The 22,366-nt window shown below is 43.1% G+C and overlaps 1 protein-coding gene across 1 annotated transcript in view; it reads left to right on the forward strand.

Annotated features, from left to right (window-relative positions):
• The first annotated feature begins 2,245 nt into the window (after nt 1-2,245).
• Nucleotides 2,246-22,366, forward strand: part of atp8b2 (ATPase phospholipid transporting 8B2) — a 32,879-nt gene continuing 12,758 nt past the window's right edge. The window contains exons 1-18 of the mRNA XM_050046210.1: nt 2,246-2,422; nt 6,382-6,449; nt 13,468-13,526; nt 13,647-13,760; nt 14,183-14,281; nt 14,432-14,493; nt 14,617-14,689; nt 15,013-15,083; nt 15,184-15,263; nt 15,760-15,918; nt 15,999-16,087; nt 16,272-16,468; nt 17,932-18,052; nt 18,524-18,611; nt 19,781-19,815; nt 19,928-20,087; nt 20,202-20,390; nt 22,160-22,275. Coding sequence (XP_049902167.1) covers nt 6,425-6,449; nt 13,468-13,526; nt 13,647-13,760; nt 14,183-14,281; nt 14,432-14,493; nt 14,617-14,689; nt 15,013-15,083; nt 15,184-15,263; nt 15,760-15,918; nt 15,999-16,087; nt 16,272-16,468; nt 17,932-18,052; nt 18,524-18,611; nt 19,781-19,815; nt 19,928-20,087; nt 20,202-20,390; nt 22,160-22,275 — 1,737 coding nt within the window. The 5' untranslated portion in view covers nt 2,246-2,422; nt 6,382-6,424. The remainder of the gene's footprint in view (nt 2,423-6,381; nt 6,450-13,467; nt 13,527-13,646; nt 13,761-14,182; nt 14,282-14,431; nt 14,494-14,616; nt 14,690-15,012; nt 15,084-15,183; nt 15,264-15,759; nt 15,919-15,998; nt 16,088-16,271; nt 16,469-17,931; nt 18,053-18,523; nt 18,612-19,780; nt 19,816-19,927; nt 20,088-20,201; nt 20,391-22,159; nt 22,276-22,366) is intronic.

The raw sequence follows: 22,366 nt of genomic DNA on the forward strand, positions 1-22,366 counted from the left end.
AAAAGAAACACATCAGTGTCACCGTTATTTTTTAAACTCAGGGTCCAGATTTAGTGTCATTATGTTTATATGTAACAATCCAAAATCAAGGTCCCCTTACTTGCTTTTCCAAGTATCACACAGTCTTCTTCAGATATCATGATCATGGTTAATAGAAGAAGAAGATGTGCTTAATTAATCCCTGAGGGGAATTTTTTTTTTTTCACTCTGGTGTATTCCGGGTAGTTGGGGGCTCAATGCCTCATTCAAGGGTGCCTCGGCAGTGCCCAGGAGGTGAACTGGTACCTCTTCAACTACGAGTCCATGCTCCATACTTGGTCTGTACTAGGACTTGAGCCGCAATCCTCCCTATAGGCTGAGCTACTGCCACTCCTAGTACTATATGCACTTCTTCTGCTGATTTGTTTCAACATACCTACATTGCAGCATTTCACCTCTAAAAATTCCAGTCTTATAGAGGATTTTCAACTTTATGCTTCTTAAGATCTGCTTACAGAAATATGCATCTGTAAGTGTGCCTGAATTAGCTTTTATCTATTACTGTCTTAAATGTTGAGGGAAAACATGTAATTGCTTCACTCTGACACTAAGTCTTCGTTGTTATACGTCTGTTAGGAAATTTATTGTACTGTATGTGAGGAGAAGGGTGTCCCTGGGTGGTGCAGGAACAATAACCTGGTCCTTAACACCACCAAGACCATGGAGCTGATCATTGACTACAGGATGAATAAAACAGCGGAGACTGTGTTTAGAGGGTCTCTGATTTCCAGTTCCTGGGTGTTCAGCTTGAGGAGGACCTGACCTGGAGCGCCAACACCACAGTGTTAAGAGACTCTTCCTGTTGAGACTTCTGAGGAAGAACCACCTCACACAGACACTGCTTGTGTACTTCTACCACTGCTCCACAGAGAGTGTGTTGAGGTTCTGTATATGTGTGTGGTATGCCAGCTACACAGTAGCCCACAGAAGAGCACTCCAGACGGTCGTCAGCACTGCCTAGAAAATTATCGGCTGTCCTCTCCCCTCCATGGAAGAGCTATACAGTTTACTTTATTCAGTTCAGAACTGTTTTGCTTTTTCAACAAGGTTTGTTATTGCTTTTATAAGCTCTTTTTACTTATATTTGCACTGTGGGGTTGCATTCAATTTCATTGTACATGTACATCGACAATAAAAATATTCTACTCTATTCTATTTCAGGGAGCCACTTCAGAAAGAGGTCTACAGTATGATTATGTGAGTCCTCTCATCTGTGTTTTAGATTGAGTCGGTCTCTTGAGTCCATCTGGAAAACACTCAAAAGAAGATTGTGAAATCGGCTGATTACAGAGCAATGGTGTGTTTAAACCTTTGAGGACGGTCACAAAGGTCAGGTATTGAAGTGGCAGCCTGTGTCATTGACAGTGTCACAGTCTATATGGTACATTGGCTCATTTGTAGTGGTAGCTGCACAACTAGGCTGGTGATTGGTGGGCCTTTTTCCGCTCAAAATATTAGGCTCTATGTGACATCTTGCACTTTCACCTAGAGATTCTCAGCTTTATAGAATAACAGAGAACGAGAAAACAATGTGAAGCCATCTCTCCACGTCATCTCTTTCCAACAGTAACAGATTGAGTCATGCATGAGCATATCTCTGCATGCTACAACATTATTAAACAATAATGTCATTTGAATTTCTACAGGGGTCCAAGGGGTCTCTGAGCTACATGTTTTTAAATATATGTAAGTAAAATGAAAAAACAGGTTTCCTTTGAAATGATGAAATTATGATAGAAAGAACATTTAATTGGTGAATCTACAGATGCAGTGTGGGGATGTTGCAGTAGCCTAATGTTTGCATTATGCTGGACATAATGCAGATGTTGCGACCTTGAGCAGTGGACAGATGTGGGAGCAGATAATGCTGACAGAGCAGCAGAGGGCGCTATGACACAAAAGGAGGGAAACGCACATGGCCATTGATAAGTGAAAGAAAATGTTTTACTCAGATTGTTTACGCAGCAAAGATTTTTATGAGTAGACAACAGAAACAATAAAACTGATTTTTAAAATGGGTTTGCCTCTAAAAAGTGGGCCTGTAATACATATAAAAAGAGAATATGACCTCAGTGAATGTGCTTTAAGGTCCTGAGTGGGGGTTCAGATGGAGGTGGAGAAGGTGAAGGAGGTGCAGCTCCTCCTCCTCGTCCTCCTCCTCCCTCCTCCCTCCTCTCCTCTGGCTGAAGCCAAACCCTCCCCTCACCTCGCCACGGTGTCTCCAGCGCATCATCCCTGCTTCCCCCCTGCCACCTCAGTGACCGTATACCTCATCACGGGGCCAGCGTCCAGTTCAAGCCTGAAAACCTCACCATGACCTCGGCGAGAGGAGCAACGAGCATGTCTCCACCAGAAACCTATTTATAACGCCAACTTGAAAAAGGTAGGTTTGTGTTTCCTGGAGTGTTGTAGCGCCGGTGGGTTGCAGCCGCCTCCATCATGTATGGGCAGCCGGTTTGCTGTGCAGTTTCTCAGCTGCAAATATATTGATGTGTGTCTCGGTTTTCATTGTGAGGAGTTCAGCGCTTATTACTGCGCCAGGCAATGTGATGTACATTAAAGCTGCTCACTTCATACAGTAGATACACTGCTTAGTTTCAGGGGGTTTTAAAGCTCCATGTAGCCTGAGATTAGTCAGAATATTTCCCCAAAGTCAGAGTGAAAGTTAGTTGTCAGAGTGTGGTGACCACAGACATCACTACATTCACTCTGATGGATTTCTGACAAAGCATTTGGACTTTATGGTGTGTTACTCAGTTGAATTTATGCATAATGGTTTAACTTTGTCAGGGTTATTCCAGTCTTTTTTTGTTTCAGTTTGTTTTCTGTGCTTCCTTATGAAAGTATATCATGCAGATGCAACACTGACACACCTATAGAAAGTGACAGCCACTCTAAACCAACTAAATTACTGTTTAAAGATATTTAATGTGTTGAGTGTGTTGTAGGGATACTCCACTTACCTTGCCCAGGAGCACTTTTACAAAATGACAGGCGGCCATGAGCTATTTAATAAACGTTAATGATATATTATTATATGAGATAACCTTTTGACGTTTGCTGTCCGCACTCATCTTCATCAAGAGGCAAATCAGGTCACAGCAGCTGCACAGGTCAGGTGTATGCAGGGGCGTTTCTAGGATTTGAGGACATTCAGGGCTTAGCATCCGGGGGATCCTCCGCTGGCACTGTTTTTGATAAACAAGCTCTATTATGATGATTTTTACTCATTTTGGCACCTTATTTTTATTCAAATTACACAAAAACTCCCAGTGTTAATCCATTTATTTCCATGAAAAATTAGAAAGTGGTTGGCAGGAGACTTGGCACCCTATCACAGGCCAGATTTGGCCTGCAGACCATAAGTTGAGTGTCCTAAATGTAGAGCATACACCAAACTGAGCAAAACTGGAGATTTTGTTTTTAGCAATAGCAACACACATCCTCCTCAAAACATACACAACCTGCCCTCCAGCTGCATGATGATTTAACTTTGTCAGAGCTATTCTAGTCTTGTGTTGTTCTCTGCTTCCCTATGAAAGTTGACTACACTGACCTACAGTGAACTTGTAGTTGATTTTACCCGTAAGTCGTGCAGATAACGCGGAGAGCTACATTCTGTTGTGGTTGTGTATCAGAAGAGATTAAAAACCCTGTAATTTAATTACTCCTGGAGAAATGCACAGGCTGCCCTCGGAGCAGGCAGAGTGCATAGTGGTTTCACTTTGTTGGAGTTGGTAGCAATAGCAGTTTAATGTTGGGGTTCATATGAGTAGGATGTGATGCAAATATTCTTGAAAATATTTGCTTATGCTACAGTAGCAGAGGCGATTAACAAATCTGCAAAATACACTGAGGTTACTGTTGACCAACTTTATTGTTATGTGACGACAGAGAATGTGATGCAGAGCAGATGGTGGGTAGAATTATTAAGAAAGAAAATTAAAAGGCGTTGTTATAGCAATTCCTCTACAGCCGGTACGTCTCAACAAGATGGTTATACAGTGTGGACTATCTATGTGTAAATGTTGTGATGTTTAGGATGTGAGATTCTGCATTTTGCTGTTGCAGTTCACACATTTCATGGAGTATTTCTGCCTTTGCAAATCCTCTAAAACTTCAGCCAGACTCCAGTGAGAGAGATGAAAGGAATTCTGCTCAGAGGCCAAGAAAAGTGCTCAGTTATTCAGTGTGTCCCCGGTGTTCTCACTCCCCGGGTTGCCAGCTTTATTTCATAAGGGCACTGCAGGTCTATGATGGGGTTATACAAGACGGCAGCCACAGATGGAGAGCGACAGAGTGAGGCAGGGACGTGACGAGTGCGAGACTGGAGCGAGGTGAGAGAACATGGCAAACAACTCTCATCCCACAGTCTCTATTAGACTCACAGTGTAGAAAGTGAGTAGAAAGTATGCAGTGAAAGTGAAGAGTGTATGACGGAGCAAGAGACGATGCTGGAAACTGTAGCTGAAAGCCAATCGGCTCGGCTCATGTGGAGAGAGGCAGAGCAGCTCTTTCTCAGGAGTATTGATTGGAGGCTCGCTGCCTCCAGCCCCTGTCTGCCATACTGTGTGTACCTTGCACTACAAACCCCAGACTAGGATGTATAACGCCTTGCTTCCGCAACCTCATCCCTCATCCTTCTGCCGCTACTTAGCCGTGAAACACAGTGAGTGAAAGCAGTGAGGTGTGTGATATGAACAGGTCAGCATAAATGTGTAGAGGGGAAAGTGAGAAGAGACAAGAAGTGTGCTCCATTACTCTTTCTCATCCACTTTAGGAGGAGAGTGTCAGTGGATCTGGCCTGAGCCACCAGTCCCCTGACGCCGTGTGCCACGGAGACAGATGCAGCTCTTTGCTGAATGTCATTTCCTCATTATGGCTCTAACAGACCAGAGATAGTCTGGTGTGTGTGTCCTGCTGTGTGCAGCGGTTGTAACGCTTGATTGAAAGTTGCACTTTCTCTCCTTTGTGAGGCAAATACATGTTTTTCACAACCGGAAACTTAAAAAAAGACATGACAGTAAATAGGGTGTATAACTTGAACACTGTTTGGTAAATGAAAAATATCTGTCTGTATGGTTCTCACTTCACCTCCTCCTCTATAACCACTTTCACCACCTCATTCCTCAGTGCTTCTCTTCACAATAGAATAAGTATTTCACTGCTGGAAAGATGTTTCCTTCATAAAACTAGGCAGCAGAAAGACATTATTTTGAAATTGGTGCAACATAATCACAGAAACCAAAAAAGGGCTGTTTGCTTTTCCTCAAGAGGTAGAAAACCTACAACTACCAGAATGCACTGGGCTGCAACAGACCAATAAACGCTCCTGCTAGTGGGTGACGTAATGCAAACTTGGCTGTTTTGACAAAGGAAACAATATGGCAATGCAGTAACAGAATCGTGGAAACAGTGATTGCAGAGAGAAGCAGACAGAGGGGTCTACAGTCTGTGTTTGAAGGATACATCCAGGATGTCAAACTGACTCAGCAGCAACAACAGGTTAAAAAGACAAAGATAGTTAGAAGCTAAAGCCGAACTATAGGCTACAGATCACAGTGTAAAAGTGAACCACCACATCACTGCTGATCGCCACACAAGACAATGAATATAAAGGGAAACTTTGCTGATATTGAACCAGCTGTGTGGCATCACAGTGTGTGCAGATGAACCGTGTTTGGCTTCACCCCCGTGCTGCCAGCACCCGAACCTCCACCGCCAAACAACATTCATCTGCACACAATGCGATGACACACAGCTGGTTGAATATGAGCAGTTTCCCTGCTTCCCTTCACTGGTTCCTGTACAGCAGGGTCGGCCTTTGTTTCACTGTTATAATCATTTAAAAGCAAAAGCAGCATGTGTATACATTCAGTAGGCTATATCTTCAGTAGCTAGCTAGCTAACCCTACACTTTTCAGGGTTTGATTTTGGTTTTGGAACAGGGAAGAAACGTATATCTTTCTCCAACCTCTCAGGTAACGAGTATCATTAATACACGACGTGCCCCAGGCACAACATTTAGCTTCAAATCCACAAAACCAGCCTGAAAATGAAGGAAATCTGAAACGATTGCATTAGAGTCAATGGAGCACAGCTTAGTTGTTGTTGGACCCTGGTCTGAGCCGGCCTGATGCTACGTTATGATTGGCTCAATTGCTGGATTTGAGCTGGGCGATGAGTAGGGAAATCTGGGTGCTGGTTAGATGGAGGTAAGTTTACCTTAGTTCATTTACACGTACTACCCACATTTTTATAAAAAGCTGGTTGAAAATAGGCAAAGTCTTCCTTTAAGGCTGCTTCTGTTCTGCCCTCACCTCCTGTTCTTTCCCTCTGCAGACAATCTCATGGGCCATAGCAGAAAGACGCCGGCAGAGTGGAGATGTTCAGAAAGAGACCTCCTCCAGGTCAGTGCCTGACACCTAACACAATAATCACTCATGCTTTCAAGTGAACTAGTTTCCTAAGTGTGAGCGGCCCTGATGGCTAGATCATAGTGAAACATGAGAGGGTGTCTGCTGGCGGGAAAGCTCACAAGGCCCCTCAGAGTCTTGACTTTTACCTGGTGTTAATAAGTGTTCATATAGTGACTTGATTATGGTCAGATAGCACTTAAACACTTTAACATACAGGTGTAAACAGGATGTACGGTGGATAGATTTTAATTTGATTTTCCAAACCAGGTCTGGAGGTGTTCAGGGATGCATTAAGAGCTGAGCACAAGTGTGAATGCAATCCCCTGTTATACTGAACTAATACATAGCATATAGAGTACTGTGGTCCAGACAAGCTGCTACTCCACAGCTGCGGGATATGCAAATAAAGTCCTACCGAGATTATTTTAACATGATATGAGTCGCGATTTAAGTGGGAATGGTCATTTCATTTTCACTGTAACAAATCTAAAAATGATGATGATGTGATTTCTGCTGAGGTCTGTACCAAACAGGCATGTTCCCTTATGTCTTGATTATTATTTAAACGCTGAGGCATCTCTGTATCACCTCAAAGCTTCATTTACAACAGCATGTCATGACACCTTTTACCTTTTTCAAAGAATTGCATCTCCTGTGGTTTGCACTTGGTTATTTTGCGATTCCTGTAATATTTAGATTAAATACGCAGCCCTAACAGACAGTATCATCAGGGTGATGACTGAAAAGACTGAATAGAGCTGCATTCTTCTCTGTGGATACTTCTGAATACACTTTTTCCTCAGCTTTGAAAAGAAAAAGACAACACATAAAACAGCATAACCTGCCACATCATGTTTCAAATGCCTCAGGTGCCTCACAGGTATCAGTCAAAATGTTAACATTAGGGGAAATGTATGTTATAGTGTAGACTTGACATGAAAAAGTCAGACATACAGTGTTCTGATTGTATCTGACTTTTAATATTCACATTCAGTCTTGATACAAAATGCATATTATCGTCAATGCAAAGGGGGAAACAGCGAGGCAGTGATGGTACTTTAGTGAAGGTGCCCGTGCAGGGTTGGAGGGCGGAGCTTCAGAGATCATAGCATCAAGGATGCACTGCAGAACATTAAGGGGCCCCACTGATTGCATTTTGACACGCAAGCCTAAAGTGTGACTGTAAAACTCGTATTTTATATGCCATGCTGTCATGATTATTTGCGCATTGAAGACTTGCATGGTTGAACCCGACCTGCATGTCGGGCTGAAACACAGCATGCAGTTGTGGTATGCAATGGCACAGAATTTTGTTGGGTTCTGGTTTTTGCCCCTGTGCAAAAACGGTGATGCAATTTTGTGGCAGAATCATATTCATGACAAAGCAGTGCTGATTGCACAGGGACATTTCTCCTGCGTAGCCTACACCTTAATATTTAGAAGCTTGCATTTGTCCCCCTAATAAGAGCATGAAAGTGGCACAGGGCTTATATTTAGACAGAATTATAGTGTAGTTTCATTACACTATAATGACCATAATGTCCCCTTATATTTTACAGCCCTGACTCTTACTTAACATGAGTATTTTCAGCCATATGTGCTCCTGTAGTAGAAAAGCAAGCTTTCAGCATCTTTTGTTATATTTCCTGTGTGTCAAATGTTTCATGTAGGCTATGTACCCAACGCCTATAGGACAAGCGTTTGGTCGGCAATCTCTAATGTATCGGCACGAGGCTCGCAGCACGTGCACCTGCCTGCCCCCGCCCACTGCAGTGCACCTTCTCCCTTTTAAAAACGTGCAGGGAAACTGGACCCCCTGCACGAGCCACTTTGGCTCTCAGCGCCGCAGCCACGCTCCGATTACCTCATGCTTTTCAGATCCAAAATGGCGCCCGGTTTCCTCATCCAGAGGCTCGCTCAGCTGTGGGATCCCTGCAGAGGCGGTTGCTGTGGTAACGTCCGATAAACCCGGAGTCTATGCGGTTACGTAATGCCCACAGCGGACAGTGTTTATGTTGTGGATGAGACCTAAAGAAGCTGACGGTGCAGACTTTGGACGTGGGTGCGTCAGGGTGATTGATGGGGCTGTGGTGCAGAGTTGATAAAACACTTTATCTTAACACTTTATTTTATTTATTATATTTTAGGATATGAATGAATAAATCTACAATCTACGTAATTATTTAAAATGTACAATACAGGCCATATCAATCAATCAGTGAGAGCCGGTGTCAGATTAACTGTGAAGGTGCTGACTGATGTTATTATAGAAAATGACCTCAGTGTTTCTGCAGCAGGAGGGAGAGAAAACAGAGCAAGGGATGGACCGAGTGTGTGTGAGTGTGTGCGTGCACGTGTGAGTGTGTGTGTGTGTGTTTGGGGAGGCGAGAGAGGAAGCAACAGAGAGGCAGGGATGGGACGGTCAGTGCGCGGTTAACTTGACTGAAGTTGGGAGCGGAGCTTCATCCCCGCGCGTCCTTGCAGAGATGCGGCGGTCAGTGAAAAACAGCTGCGCACATCTGACAAGAATTTAGGCGGGTGACTGTTAGAATAAAAAGTCAAGATGACAGTACCAAAAGACATCCCGGAGAAATGGTTTCCGCTCGTTCTCCCCGTGAAAAGAAAGAAACAGAAGGGACTAAACGGAGCCAAGTCGAAAAAGAAGCGGACAGGTACGAGCTTGTGTGACAATTAAGGATGAGGTTGTTTGACCTTGTTGTTGTCCCACAGTCTTCACCGTCACCATCATCATCATCATCAAACTGCATCTCAATAAACATCATTTCTCACCTCATCCCAACTGAGTCCAAGTTTCATCCCTCCTTCTTCATCTCCTCACCCCATTTTATATTTAATTGTGTTTGTGTATATGAGTGCACACTGTTCACCTCATCATATTACATATACCTAATTGGCTTTTTAGTGCTGTGCCACTTTGTGACTGCTGTTACTGAGCTTTTTCATTCTGTTTATTAGGCATCAACAGAACTGCCACAGTAGGTTAAATAACAGGGAAGAAATAAGGAGAGATTGTGTTTATGCTTCACTTTTAATTGCATTTTGAATCAGCGTCACCTTTATTATTCCTCTGTTTTCAGTTTTATGCCCTTATATTCAGAGATAATGTGTAACATGTCACACACACACACAGTCATCACTCAATTCAAGCTGTTTTCCTGATGTTTAGTGCTGATGTGCATTTGTAAACAAACCTGACTTCATCTGAATCTGAATTTTGCATAAATAAGTAGGATGATGTCCTTGTTGTCTCTGCTGCCTGAGACGCTGATCAATCTTCCAGGCGCCAGCCTCCGCTGTCACTGCACTGCCTCGTCTGTATCCTTATTCCTTAGCTTAACTATCACAAATCACACAGGATGTGCACCTTCATTTGACCTCCAGCCCACCAGTCTGTCACTGTGTCACCCGCATCACTTTCCAACAAATTAGATCACTCTCTCTCTCCGTGTGTGCGTGCGTGTGTGTGTGTGTGTGTGCACGCGCATGACTGCAGACGATTCTACCATCCCGTCTTCAGCTAATTAAATCAGCCACAGTGAGCGGTGATCACTTTTGCACAGAGTCTGATCCTGACTTTAGTCATGGCAATGACAATAGCACTTCCCATAGCTCAGACTGACTGTGCTCTTTGGTTATTAATGTTATGACTTAAATCAGCTTTAACTGTGTTGTGTGTCACTCGTGGAGGCATAAGGAGATTCTGCCTGAGTGGTGGCACGTGCCCTCACATGTCCAGCCACGGGGGGAAGCGTGCTGAAGAGACAGGGATTAGACAGTCAGTCATTCTGTGTAAGATAGTATGATACTAAGTATTTTAGCTTGAATCAATATTTATGTGCTGCTTTATGTCTCAGTTGTTTATGGAAACCTTACGCTCGCAGCAGAGCATGCCTGCAACTCAAAGTTTCTCAGTAATGGAGCTTTATAGATTTATACAGACTTGCTGTGTAGCATCTCGTCTGCGTCAGGGCTTCTAATGCCCTTGAAGCTGTCAGAGACATTAAACACTTAATGGGCAGTTTGCTAAAGATGCTCATGCATTCAGCGCAGGCTGGTCAGCTTGCACAGCTGGGACAGACACCGCCTGGCCCTGACGTCAGATGCTGAGAAGCCTCGGTGTCTGCCTCTGTGCTTACCTGGCACAAGCGTCTTGTCCTCTTCGTGGAGGGTTAATGCAGCTTTGGCACTGCCTGTCAGACTGATCTCTCTGCTGAACACAAAGCAACGTAACGACCTTCAGGTAGATGGGAGAAGTGCCAGGGGGGAAAGGAAAGGGGAGGGATGGGATTAGAAGAGTTCCAGCAGAATAAATGTTGGAGGATGTGCACTTACACGATCGGACAAATCTGATATTGTTATACTAAGCAGAGTTTAGAAGGGGACGGCAGATCAAATATAATAAGGCTAGAGCTGGATTCTTTTATGGTGCAATTTTATTTACAGTCAAAGTCTAACAGCTGTGACATGCCTGCATTCAAATGAACTTCAAACACAGGAGATATTGGATAAGAGATGCCCTTAAAAACTCCATCAAAAATGTTGTCACGGTATGTTTCTGCAAACCACTGATATGTTAGATTGGCATGTGATTATATAGTGGATACGTTAAAACTTAACATTTCAACCATGTGTTGTTAATGTGTGGTCAGGTTTAGGCCAGGCGTTAGCTATTGTCACTATCAAAAGAGCCATTTTTGACCAAAAATAGTAAGTAAAAAAAACCTGTCTGGAGCCACAAAACATATTTGAGCCAGTAGTGCCAGGACAGATCTGTCTACTTTAGCTATGCAGCATTAGCGATGAAAGTAGACAGATCTGTCCTGGCACTATTAAACTCTATTTTCCTCAAAGACTTGCTTTTTTGGATTTGGAATCCATAGGTAGCCTAGCTGGGACGGAAAACGAGCCAACACTATTAAAGGTTCCAGCCTGTACACAAATGAAGCACATTTGTAAGAAGGTAATAATTTCTTTAGGCCTACAACAAAGATAAATGATAATTAAAATGTTAAAAAAAACCACCTTCACCCACAGCCCTTTGATAGTTAATTCAGTAACTAGTAAGTTTATAGGTAAGACAGGAGAGACAAACCTGCTTTACAATATATTGATATTGCAGTATATAATTACAAACACTGTTATAGAGGATATTGTCCACTCATTCTGGTGCATTCGCTGTAATTTTCTTTAAGTATTAGCAGCTGACAGCAATTTAAAATGTGAAACAAAGGGAGAGATGGCATATGATTTATATTTTCTAACTTGACTAAATCCACTGTGACAGCCCAGCTGGTCTGTAGTCGACCGGTGCTCATCTGCCGCACCAGATCTGGCTTATAACTTGTAACAACAAAGGGGAGCTCTTGTAGGATCTCTTCAAGTGGCCTGTGTTTGTTTTTTTAGGGCAGAGACAAAGACGAGACAGGGCTTTAGAGTGCTGCAGATACACAGGAAACCACAGGGTCTTTGTTTATGTGTGTGCGTGTGATTATGGGGCCTCTGTTGTGTGATGTCCCTTCCTGTGCCTCTCAGTCATCAGTCAGAAGTGTGTTGAGGACTCGGCGGTTTCAGTTCCACAGTACCTCTGTGCAAAACATATGCCTTTGGCCCTGAATTTTGATATCTGTACCTGTGAGTGTGCATGTGAGCTGTGCACAGCCTTGTGCAAGTCAGGCCAGTCATTTTATTTAAAAAGCAGTCTCATCAATATTAGAGGAGACAGGCCTGGTGGAGGAGGAGGAGGAGGAAGAAGAGGAGGAGGAGGGGAACTCCCAAACTACCTTGCTTCAGCATAAACAGAAACCTAAAAACAGCAGGAGGATAAAGAGCAGGGTCAGGAGGGGCAGAAAATTTCACTGTGTTATTTCCGTTCTCTACAGATTTAAGTCATAAGTGTGATGGATGTAATGCTTCATCTGTGACGACCTGTAACGGCTCCCAGCAGTCCTGTTGACTCACATGCATATGTGTTGTGTATGTTATGTGTTGCATATCTGTACCAACTTGCACATTTGGTCGTTAAAAGCATGCAAATACTTTTGAAATTGGAGCTATATGACCAGAGAAAACAGAAAAGGGCTGTGGCATTTGCATTTGCTCCTGCTGGTGGGTGACATAATACGAGCCTGTTAGAGCCTGTTTTTCCACAGGACACAATATGGCAACCAGCTGGTGACAAACAATCTCAAATTACTGTTAAATGGTAAGCTAAAATATGTTTCTGATAACATTTTAGGCGAAACATCTGCAACGCAGTAACATAATCTTGATTTATATTTAATCAGCACTGCTTAGTTTTAGGTTTGAGCTCAGTTTTTTCAGCTTCCATATTTACATTACAGTATGGTGCACACTTTTGGTTCACAAATTCTGGTATTAGAGCCAAATGGTGCACTAAAATATGTATCGGGACACTTTAGGCGAGAAATGGACAATGCAGTCACAGAATCTTAGCTCCTACGGGGTCAAAGAGCAGGTCCCAGCCTTTATTTACTAGCCTTAGCGAAAATGCTGAAGTACGATCTGTAGCTGAGAGATAAGCAGGGAGATGTTGGCGCTGGTAAGATGGAGGGATGTTGACAACAATTCATTTGCTACCCACATTGTTATGACACAAAGCTGGTTGAAAATGGGCAAAGTATCCCTTCAGGAGACAGAGACAGCAGCTAATTAAAGACCAGAGGTAATTTGTCTGATTATTAATTCTGGTGTGTGAGACAGAACGATTGTGTCTGACCCGATACTCCACCAGCCTCCAGCAGACTTCTCCAGCTTCATTGATTTATAAATAAATGCACAGATATAGTGGACTGACTGCCTCCTTCACTCTCTTTCTCTCCAGTGAACTGATATTGACATTCTGCAGGAATTACACTTGGCCCTTTAATGCACTTTGACATACAGAGATGCAGCAGTTTGGGTGCTCTCAGTATATCTTCCTCCTGATATCGTCCTGTGATGACTCATTTTGTGTGTTTTGTTTCTGCAGAGGAGGAGAGAAGGGTCAGAGCCAATGACAGAGAGTACAACGAAAAGTTTCAGTACGCGGTAAGACAGTTTTTTCCAAAATATGATTATAAAAGATGAGAGTGCATTTTAATCTTCAAGGAAATTCAACTGTGGGAGTCTGTATAACTTTCTGTTTTTTATCCCAACCTCCTCATCCAGAGTAACTGCATTATGACATCCAAGTACAACATCGTCACCTTTCTGCCCGTCAACTTGTTTGAGCAGTTCCAGGAAGTAGCCAACACCTACTTCCTTTTCCTGCTCATACTGCAGGTGAGGAGAGGGGGTGAAGGAGGGATGGGAAAGAGGGATTTAAGCATGACACAGAGACAGAGACAGGAAGTGTGGGTGTCAAAGGCTGAGGAGTTACATCTCTGAAGGACAGAGATGTGTCAGAAAGTTAAGATGAGCTTGAGACATGGAAAGTCAATGAAATTAATAGTTGATAATGATAATAACATATTAGGAGAAGGCCGTAAGAAACATTTAAAGTACAACTTGTGATGAGCGGGTGATATAGAAGCTGTTTATAAAAGGCAGAACTTGGCACTTGCCATCACCAGTCAGGTGCGGTCAGGTTCTTAAGGAGCTGAGCTGTCTGCTGTGCGGTTAGGGTCGAATGTAGCTGTTTCTGAATCACACTCTGCTTTTGTGTCCCTTATCTGCAAATCAACCTTCTCTCTGTCTCCGTCTAGTTAATACCTCAGATCTCCTCCCTCTCCTGGTTCACTACCATCGTGCCTTTAGCTCTGGTGCTGAGCATCACCGCAGTAAAGGATGCCACAGACGACTATGTGAGCATGTTTTATAAGCACCACACACTGATGCAAATTTTGCTCTCAGCAGCAGCACATTACAGTGAAATACAGCACATTATTGCTAGCAGACTCTAACAAGTGGCCTTTTAAATATGGTGAGCTCACATTGATCTGTTTCTCCTGCAGTTTCGTCACAAGAGCGACAACCAAGTGAACAACCGTCAGTCTCAGGTCCTCATCCGCGGCTCGTGAGTCTCTTGTCTTGTCATTTGCAGCTAAACACTCACCAGGAGTTTTGTTTCCTAAATTGATGTCTTACCTTCTCTAACTTTTATCTGTATGAACGCTTTCTCTCTGTTTCGCTGTTTCAGGCTCCAGAATGAAAAGTGGATGAATGTTCGAGTGGGTGATATCATTAAACTGGAGAACAACCAATTTGTGGCAGTAAGTGTGTGTCCGACACAGTCACGCACAAACACACACACACAGTGATCAGTAGTCTTGCAGGGCCCATTTTAATTAAGCGACTTTAGCAGTGGGCTGTTCAGGGATCAGCCTGCAACTCTGGAGTCAGTTTAAATATGCATGTGATCATGATGGATAATTATACTGTGTTGTAGACCAAATGCTATAATGCTGAATGCATTTCAGTACAGCATGTGCCCTATTAGGTGATGCTACCTAAAAACTTGACATTACTGATTCCGTTCCTGTGCCATCAGTGCTGTGCAGTGGATGCTAACCTCAGCTACTGTATCTGTTTTCAGGCTGACTTGCTCCTGTTGTCCAGCAGCGAACCTCACGGACTCTGTTACATCGAGACAGCCGAGCTGGACGGGTCAGAAACACACACCTTATCACTGACTCACAGTGCTTCGCAAACTGCAGAAGCAACTGGACACTACGTCTAAATCGTTGTGTGCTGTATTATATTGCAGAGAGACCAATATGAAGGTTCGCCAGTCTGTCTCGGTGACGTGTGAACTCGGAGACCCGAACAACTTGGCTTCGTTCAATGGTGAGTTTTGAGTAAACTCATCCTCTTCTTTCGGTTTCTGGTTTGGTTAATCTTTTCTCGCTGATTCAAAGGTCAACAGGTTTCAGTGTTGAACACAAACATTATCCACGCCCGAACTAAAAACACACACGCAAAATATACACACACACACTTTCTGCCCTCCCCTGCCAGCTTTAAACGACAGCCTATCATCACCCGCCCACTGGTCTCACACAACGAAAAGCATCCGTGTCAGCACAGCGCGCCCACACACACACACACTCCTCACCTGCTGTGGAAAATCCATTACTGCAGCAAAGCAACCCACACTTTGCCTCATATCAACTTACGAAAGGTGTGTGTTTGGGCCTTTGAGTGTGTGTGATGTCATGTGGATGATTAATTCAGCACTATATCATACAGCTAAGAAAATACACCCAATGCTGTAATTGGATTTGTGGACATCTATGATATAGCATCTGAGTTAGATTCATTTGATTCGTGTGTGTGTGTGAAGGTGAGGTGGTGTCTGAGCCCCCCAACAACAAGCTGGATCGCTTCTGTGGGACTTTGTACTGGAGAGACAAGAAATACAACCTGACCAACCAGAACATGCTGCTGCGAGGATGTGTCCTCCGCAACACGGAGGCCTGCTATGGCCTGGTCATCTTTGCAGGTGTGTCTGTGTATATGTTTGTGTGTGAAGTATGTATGTAGTGTGTGTGACAGGTCTAACTTCCTCTGTTTTCGTTCCAGGCCCTGATACCAAGCTGATGCAGAACAGCGGTCGCACCAAATTTAAGCGTACAAGCATCGATCGCCTGATGAACACTCTGGTCCTCTGGGTAGGACACCCCAAACCTCTCACTTTCATGGCTCATGCAGTCACTATTTCAGGACATGAGCTCAGTGCTTTGAATCTAGTTTCATATATCTCCTCTATTCTATCCTAATCAGGGTTCAGCTCACCACAGATCCAGATGTAAGATATGTGATTGTGCTCTTGCTTGCTGTGTGTGTTTCTGTTAGATCTTCGGCTTCCTGGTGTGTATGGGTGTGATTCTGGCTGTGGGTAACGCCGTGTGGGAGAGAGAGGTGGGCTCCCTGTTTCAGAGCTATCTGCCCTGGGACCCTCCTGTGGACAACTTCCTGTTCTCCGCCTTCCTCTCCTTCTGGTCATATGTCATCATTCTCAACACCGTGGTGCCTATCTCTCTGTATGTCAGGTGAGGAGAAGTCCAAGACATACTGTGTTAGAAAAAGAAGTGTGTACAGGTATTAATGCTGATGTCTAGATTCCCTCTCAGGTTAGACAGCTGTAGATGAAGCCCTGAAAAATGTTTGCCCGCTCCCCCATTTCCCAGACACTACTGTAGTCAGTCATATCCTGGTGCAGAACAAACAACTGAACTAACACGGCCTGAAAAGAAGGGTCTGGTGCCTTTCGTTTGTGGTGTGAAAGCAGACAAACCATCTGCAGGATTGTATGACGGCAGATTTGTGTTTTTAGTATGATTTCAAAAGCTACACTTCTAATGAGTCCATCTGCTGATTGTGAAATCTGCAAACTTTTAACTGGTCTGTAAAAGGCCATGTATTAATTGTATTTGTGCAAATCATTTGGTAACCATAGTGACACATAGGCACTTTAGCGCAGGTATTTTAAAAGCTCAAAAGCTGTTAAAAGTGCTGTGCTTGTATCCGTGTACTTTTTCGGTTCATTAAGTCCATTGAAAAGTGTGTGACAGCGATCCCAGTGATCTCCGTATAAGACATCTACTTTTCCTCCTATCTCCACCTGTTAGTTGTTATTCATAATGTGCAGTCGATATGCAGTCTAATAATCCTGGCTGAATCCATATGTCCAGACTTCGCCGCACTTGCAGACTTTGCGCACTTTGCATTCCTTGGAAGTCTTGTAGTGCTGAGAGCTGTCCAAATCCACAATTCAACAAGTCCACAAGGGGCCTAAAGCAGTCTTTCTGCAGATTTACATGTAAAATAATTTCCGTGTAAAAAAATTACTGTAGCCTCTTGAAATAATACTTGAATAGTGTAGGTCAGAAATAATATTCAACAACATCATGATACAGAAATATGTAGAAATACAGGCTGTAGAGGGGACTCAAAATGCAGTGTATTATTGCAGCCTGCCCTATAGGTTGCGCAGTGTAATGCCAAATATAAAGGCTAGAAAAGAGGCCAAAAAACAACTAAAGATTTTCTGATATAACTAATAGGCCTACCCAATTTATTGAGTCATAGCCTGATCCGTATTTACAACCATCTCTGTATATTCACATAAGCAGCATAAACTTCTGTCACTTAGTAGAATTTAATTTCCTCACATAAGTCCTGATGATGCAGGATGACAACCACCAAAACTGTCCATTTAACATGTTGCCTATTAGTCTGTATAACTTCATGTTGACATCAGTGTGAACAGGAACTAAACCAGAACTAAAATTCAACAATGTCTCATTTTGTTCCCTTGGACCGCATCAAATGAACTGAACTGTGGGTTAAAAAGCAAAGTGAGTGTAAAGTTTTTATACTCGCTACACTGACTAGCCCGTGGTGTGTGGCTGAGTGCCCTGTGCTGTAGAGAACCTCAATTTGCAGTAACTTAGATTAATGTTTCTCTACTGTCACTGTAACCATGTCTCTTTCTCACCTGTCTGTGTGTCAGTGTGGAGGTGATCAGGCTGGGCCACAGCTACTTCATTAACTGGGACCAGCAGATGTTCTGCTCACAGTGCAACACAGCGGCTGAGGCCAGAACCACCACTCTGAACGAGGAGCTGGGTCAGGTGGGCATGCACACTGAGTCAGCAATATTTATTTGATTGTGTATTCTTCTCATCCGTCCTTTATTCATCCTGGGTTCTGGAGCATCTGGTGGTTAGTTTATTAAATAAGTAAATTATTTTTAAAATGCATCTCTATTCATTTTACAATCAATTCTGCTGTAACTGAATGATGGAACCACGAGGAACCATGTGCACCTGCAGACTGAAAGGAGTCTAAATTCAGAGACGAGGAGGCTTCAGATTGGTCTGAAGAGTGTATCACTCTCTTGGGCTTTAAGTAGTGTTTCTATAAGCAGACAAAAACTTCCTCGCCTTAAACCCATCTCATGCTTGTGTCATGTTTTTTTCTTGAAGTTTTGATCTCAGAATACAATGCTGTTTTTAAAACAAAGCTCCAGTTTTACTTGTACAGTGATTATATTGTCTGTGTAATTTTGGATTTAGTGTTAACATTTAATGTGTTTCGTTCAGGTTGAATACATCTTCAGTGACAAGACTGGGACTCTCACTCAGAACATTATGAGCTTTAATAAGTGCTCCATCAATGGACAGACCTACGGTAAGTTTGCACACACACACACAAATCCACAAATACACTCAGTGGCCACTTTAGTAGGTACACCTACACAGTCTATTGCAATTTAGTACAACAGGTCTGCTAGAAACTCAACAAAGATCCATCTGGCCGAGTTCACCAACATAAATACACTTGATCTCATAGCAGCATTTCTGCGCACACAGTGAACTGAGCAGAATTTCATCTTCATTATTTGTATTACTTGCACACAACAGCTGTATGCACTTGACTGTGGTGCTTCACACTATTACTCTTGGCACTCATTTACAGTTATGAGCTGCTGTACATTATTTTAATGAGCAAAGACGCGGAAGACCGTTGTTTCTCTTTGCTAATGGTGCTGTGGTAACTGATGTAGGTCCTTTGGGAAGCTCAGGCTTGACATACAATCATCAGTTTGGTGTAGGTGTCCATGTTTTCCAAGCAGATGCACTGGGACATATTTAGATAGGAAGTCACAAGTCACAATTATCAACTTCTGACTTGAAGTGTATTGCAGCAGAAGTTAAGAATGGTCACAATCCCATACAAGGCATTCGATTTACTGGTCCATCTACGTCCCAACACTCACCTATGGTCATGAGCTCTGGGTAGAGACAGAAAAAACAAGATTGCAGATACAAGCAGTCGAAAGGGGTCAGCTGGGTGCCTCACATTAGAGATGTTCCGGTCATGTCCCACTGGTAGGGGGCCCCGGGGCAGACCCAGAACACACTTGAGAGATTACATATCTCATCTGGCCTAGGAACGCCTTAGGGTCCCCCAGGAGGAGCTGGAAAGTTGCTGGGGAGAGGGACGTCTGGTGTGCTTTGCTTGGCCTGCTGCCCCCGTGACCTAGCCCCGGATAAGCGGATGAAAATGGATGGATGGATGGATCCAATCACTAACACCATCACTAACTCTGACCTGAATGCTGAAAAATATAATTTAATTGACACCTCCATTACAGGTTCAACAAAACCCAAACATTATAGTCATCATAAAAACAGACTTTAAGGATTTTATAGCAGAACAGTTATATCGTTATTGCATGATATTGTGCAGGTTTACCTAACAAAGTGGCCACTGAGTGTATCGCCATGCACACATATACAAATAAAACCACAACAAAGTCTGACACGTGTGTGTGTGTGTGTGTGTGTTACTGTCAGGTGAAGCAACAGACCCGTTGGGACCTCAGCCAAAGGTAAAAGACTTTTTTTTTTTTTTTTACTAAAACACATTCACACACATATTTACATATGTAGTCCTTGTTTATGGTGCATTATCTGAGTCCCTGACTTTCCATTCATCTCCAGAGATTGGACTTCACCCCCTTCAACCCCCTGGCGGACCCTGACTTCTGTTTCTATGACGACACCCTGCTGGAATCAGTAAAAGTGGGAGACACACACACTCATGAGTTCTTCCGCCTGCTCTCCCTCTGTCACACGGTCATGAGTGAGGAGAAGAGCGAAGGTGAGCAAAAGAAAGGGAGAGGGGGATCTGGGAGGTCGAATGATAACGAGCACTGACACCATCTATCAGTTATTTATTGTTTATTATTTATTGTCATTTTATCTGTCTGACCAGGAGAGCTGGTTTATAAGGCTCAGTCTCCAGATGAGGGCGCTCTGGTGACAGCAGCTCGAAACTTTGGCTTTGTGTTTCGCTCCCGAACACCCGGGACGATAACCACCACAGAGATGGGACGACCCGTCACCTACACTCTGCTCGCCATATTGGACTTCAACAACATACGCAAGAGGATGTCTGTTATTGGTGAGCAGGGGTCATCGTTTTCAACTCACAGAAAATCTGAAAAGTTGTTTAGACAGTAAAGAAAAAGTGGGAGGTTAAAAAAAATCTGGATGAAATTAGATTTTAAAGATACTATCTGCACTTGAAACCATTTCCCATATATTTAGAGTGAGTGAGTGGATCTTTAAACATTTAAAACTATATAAATTTTGACCAAATTATTTTAACTGCATGTATTTTAATCCTTACTTGGAGGGGAAAAAAAAGCTTCGCTAAGCGTTGTTCCTGTGGGTTCCCTGGCTGTTTTTAATCATCCCATCGAAAGAGACTCTAACTGCAGCCTGTTCTGTTTTGCACTGAAAATGTTGAAAATGTCAGCGTGCAACCTCGTTCTGCGGACAACAAATAAGGTGCAGACATTCCATCTATGAGGAAGTGGTAATCAGAGCAGTGAGTGACAACAACCTCACCCACATTTAAGGGTACTGTTTGCAGTGGAAACACTAGGATCTAGGTACCATGTCTGAAGGATTACTTTTGGTTCCAAAGGTACCATACCGAAAATGTTTGGTGGAAACAGGAAACATTGGAAATCAGAGTCTTGATTGATAGATACTGGAGTCCCCTTTAAACACCCATAGAGCTGGCCTTCATTGCAGTAGACTCATCTGATAGGTTGAGATTTCTGAGTTTCAAAAATCAAAAATATGTATTTAAATCACGATCCACACGCCCACAGACTGACAGCGGATAGGCTATTAGTCATGTTTACAATTTGTCCCTCGGTGAGATTTCACTGTGTGTTCCTGTGGTTGGTTTTCTTGTAACGTGCTGGAAAACTGCCCAGAAACGGCTGGTCATAAATCACCCTTCCCTTAGCAACAACTTTGGTTTAACAACAGAGCAGCAAGATCCCGAGCTGCACGTTCATACATCAGTGCCAAAGACAGCCTGTGTCGTCCACTTTATGCAGGAACAACAGTTGTTGAAGCTCAGAAGGAGGAGGATGGTTATTTGAAGGCGGCTTTCTTTCATTTGAATACATGTTTAGTGTTTCCTTTTAAAGCATAGCAGCAATACCAACAAAAAAGGTAATAATAACCAGCCATGGTTATTATAAAAAAAAATACACATTGCAAGGTGTTTTACATTTGACACACACATTAGTCCTTACCCTAAAAACAACTCAGTACAGTGAGCCAGATTTTATTGAACACAAGTCTTTTATCTTCATTATAAAATCGCAGTTTCCCCAGACGTAATGTGTTTGCTACTTCTCTCATCCACAAATCAAACAAAAAACAAACCATACATCATACTTACTAGCAAAACATAAGGAGCTTGTTGCTACAGTAATGACCATGAACGGATCAGGGACCCGATGCTTCCCGAAAGCACAGAGAAACAATGAAAGATGCTTTTCCAGTATGTGTAAAGTTTACTGCATGAGGAGAAAGAATGTGTACAGTAATGTTACTGATCGATTACAAGCATCAAACATCATTAAAAAGCTGTGTAACTTTCACTGGAATAGTAGAGTCTGTGTAACATCTTAAAATGTATAAGTCCATGTCTGATTAATGACCAAACAATTAACATATACTCTTTAAACATTCAGCTCAGACCTCATCTTTTAATTCTACATTCAGCTCGTCCACCTGCGCCTGAGTTCTGTTACGTAGGAGAATTTATGTATTGTAAAGAGTTCATAACTATGCAAATGAGGCAAAATTTAGATGTATGTTTTCTTTTGTATTCTGTCGTCATTAAACTCTGTCATTTATTTTCAGTGCGTAACCCAGAGGGCAGGATCCGTCTGTACTGTAAAGGGGCTGACACTGTGCTGCTGGAGAGACTCCACCCCTGTAACCAGGAACTGATGAACATCACCTCGGACCACCTCAATGTGAGGAGACACACATATTAACTCCTGGATGGATGGATGGATGGATGGATGGATGGATGGATGGATGGATGGATGGATGGAGCTGTGCTGC

Source organism: Epinephelus moara, chromosome 6, assembly GCF_006386435.1.
Source record: "Epinephelus moara isolate mb chromosome 6, YSFRI_EMoa_1.0, whole genome shotgun sequence".
NCBI lineage: Eukaryota > Metazoa > Chordata > Actinopteri > Perciformes > Serranidae > Epinephelus > Epinephelus moara.